Source organism: Heterodontus francisci, chromosome 29 (assembly GCF_036365525.1).
Source record: "Heterodontus francisci isolate sHetFra1 chromosome 29, sHetFra1.hap1, whole genome shotgun sequence".
NCBI lineage: Eukaryota > Metazoa > Chordata > Chondrichthyes > Heterodontiformes > Heterodontidae > Heterodontus > Heterodontus francisci.
Window position 1 is genome coordinate 13,087,811 of NC_090399.1, and position 3,047 is coordinate 13,090,857.

The 3,047-nt window shown below is 47.3% G+C and overlaps 1 protein-coding gene across 1 annotated transcript; it reads left to right on the forward strand.

Annotated features, from left to right (window-relative positions):
• Positions 1-557: 557 nt before the first annotated feature.
• LOC137345929 (heat shock cognate 71 kDa protein-like) lies at positions 558-2,477 on the forward strand. Its single transcript, XM_068009172.1, has one exon. The coding sequence runs from the start codon at positions 558-560 to the stop codon at positions 2,475-2,477; it is 1,920 nt and encodes a 639-aa protein (XP_067865273.1).
• Positions 2,478-3,047: the final 570 nt, after the last annotated feature.

Here is a 3,047-nt window from a genome sequence, read left to right on the forward strand (position 1 = left end):
CTTAAATCTGAAAACTGAAGTACTCTTGTGGGAACAAAAATATATATAAAAAACTGTGGTTCCCATGGCAACTGGCAACCAGACAAACGTCAACGTATCGCAATAATCGTTTCCTCACGATCAATCATCAGCAATTTACAGTGTTTTTTTAAGCAGTAGACCATTGCCTGTCGGCCTTAACTGTGAAAATCTAGCCGTTAAAATTGATTTAAAATTTGAATTTCGGTTCGCGCCATTTCCAGCACGTTGGAGAAAGATTCCGGAGGCAATACGTCACAATCGGCAGAATGCGTCGTCAGCGGTGTTCCCGCCCCCACCTTTGAGCGACCCTCCCTCTCATTGGCCGAAGCGTCACCAAGGCACGGTGATTTGCACGACCATTGGACGGCTCGTATGTCAATCAGGCGGCTGGTGTCTTGCAACGTGCGCAAAAACTATAAATAGGGGTTGAGGCGCGAAGGAGTGGCAGAAGAAGTTAGGACGACGTTGGGGGGTGATTGCGGTGGTGTGGCCGAGGTTCTGCAGCCCTAGTAGACCGTTCCAAACGCGGTTAAAAGATGGCAGCCCGGGGAACAGCTATTGGTATCGACCTGGGCACCACGTACTCCTGCGTGGGGGTCTTCCAGCATGGCAAGGTGGAGATCATCGCCAATGACCAGGGCAACCGCACCACCCCCAGCTATGTGGCCTTCAACGACACCGAGAGGCTCATTGGAGACGCGGCCAAAAACCAGGTGGCTCTGAACCCACCCAACACCATCTTTGATGCCAAGAGGCTCATCGGGAGGAAATTCAATGACCCAGTGGTCCAATCTGACATGAAGCACTGGCCCTTCCAGGTGGTGAATGATGCCGGGAAGCCCAAGGTGAAGGTCGAGTACAAGGGTGAGGATAAAACTTTTTACCCCGAGGAAATCTCCTCAATGGTGCTGACCAAGATGAAGGAGATTGCAGAGGCTTACCTGGGCTACACTGTCACCAATGCTGTTATCACTGTGCCCGCTTACTTCAATGACTCCCAGCGCCAGGCAACCAAAGACGCTGGTGTGATCGCTGGTCTCAATGTCCTGCGGATCATCAATGAGCCGACGGCAGCTGCCATTGCCTACGGCCTAGACAAGAAGGGCAGAGGAGAGCGCAATGTTCTCATCTTTGACTTGGGAGGTGGCACCTTCGATGTATCTATTCTCACCATTGACGACGGTATCTTTGAAGTGAAATCGACAGCTGGTGACACCCACTTGGGTGGAGAGGACTTTGATAATCGCATGGTCAATCACTTCATTGAGGAGTTCAGGCGTAAATACAAGAAGGACATCAGTGAGAACAAGAGGGCAGTCAGGAGGCTGAGGACAGCCTGTGAGAGAGCAAAGAGAACCCTGTCTTCCAGCAGCCAAGCCAGTGTTGAGATTGACTCTCTGTTTGAAGGGATAGACTTCTACACGTCCATCACCAGGGCTCGGTTTGAAGAACTCAATACTGACCTGTTCAGAGGCACTCTAGAACCAGTGGAGAAAGCTCTGAGAGATGCCAAGTTGGATAAAGCTCAGGTTCATGATATTGTCCTGGTTGGGGGCTCCACCCGAATCCCTAAAATCCAGAAACTGCTCCAAGATTTCTTTAATGGTAGGGATCTAAATAAGAGCATCAATCCTGATGAGGCCGTGGCCTATGGGGCAGCTGTTCAAGCAGCTATCCTGATGGGGGACAAGTCGGAGAATGTCCAAGATCTACTACTACTGGACGTCACTCCCCTATCATTGGGTCTTGAAACAGCAGGAGGAGTCATGACCACACTCATCAAGCGTAACACCACCATTCCCACCAAGCAGACACAAATCTTTACCACTTATTCTGATAGTCAATCTGGTGTCTTGATTCAAGTCTATGAAGGCGAGAGAGCCATGACCAAGGACAACAATCTTCTGGGCAAATTTGACCTCAGTGGGATTCCCCCTGCACCACGTGGCGTACCACAGATAGAGGTCACTTTTGACATTGATGCCAATGGCATCTTGAATGTGTCTGCTGTGGACAAGAGCACTGGCAAAGAGAGCAAGATCACCATCACCAATGACAAGGGCAGGCTGAGTAAGGAGGAAATTGACAGAATGGTGCAGGAAGCAGAAAGATACAAAGGCCAAGATGATCTGCAGCGTGAAAAGATTACAGCCAAGAATTCCTTGGAATCCTACGCATTCAACATGAAGAGTTCGGTGGAGGAAGAAAAAACGAAAGGCAAAATCAGTGACGATGACAAGAACAAAGTAATTGAAAAGTGCAACCGGGCCATATCATGGCTGGAGGCGAACCAGGGGGCAGAGAAGGAAAGCTTTGAGCAGCAATTGCAAGATTTGGAGAAAGTATGCAAGCCCATTATTGCCAAGCTATACCAGGGAGGTATGCCGGAAGGGCCATACCCAGAGCAGGTTGGAAAGAACCCTTCTGCTGGACCAACAATTGAGGAAGTTGATTGAACCTTTTTAATCTCCTGAAAGTCAAAACTCTTGTTATCCAAGTCACCCATAGTTGTGACAGTAATATCATTTTAAGTTGGTCTGTCTTCCCCCACCAGCTTCCCAAAAAGGCAGTGGTGCTTTGAGTGCATTTGTAAATCCAGTTGAATTGGTGTTAAGATAATGTTTGAGGGATTACATAAATGATTGCATACATTTCCAATTGGTTGTTTAAATGGTGACAATTAAACTTGTTAGTGGTGAGTTTTTCTGCAAACCTGTTTCCTGTATGTTTTACATGTCAAGTGATATATGTCCCTGTAACTGTTAATGGAACTGGGTAGCATTCAAATAACTCATTCTTGGCACCTTCTCAGTTTTCTGTACAACTACAGAAAGTATTGTATGATTCACAGAAATATTTGCCAGTGTTAGTTCCTGAGAACTGGTGAATGTTTGGACAGATTATACACAGACCGTTATAAACTTGCCAGCATTTCTCTACCTTTTCCACTGTGTAGAATTCATTGTAGGGCTACGTGGAGATGTGGCTGGAACACTGTTCCTTTATAATAAAGAATGTTGCAACAG

Excerpts from the sequence above, each read along its gene's own strand:
- LOC137345929 (XM_068009172.1), top strand. The coding sequence starts at position 558 with ATGGCAGCCCGGGGAACAGCTATTGGTATCGACCTGGGCACCACGTAC.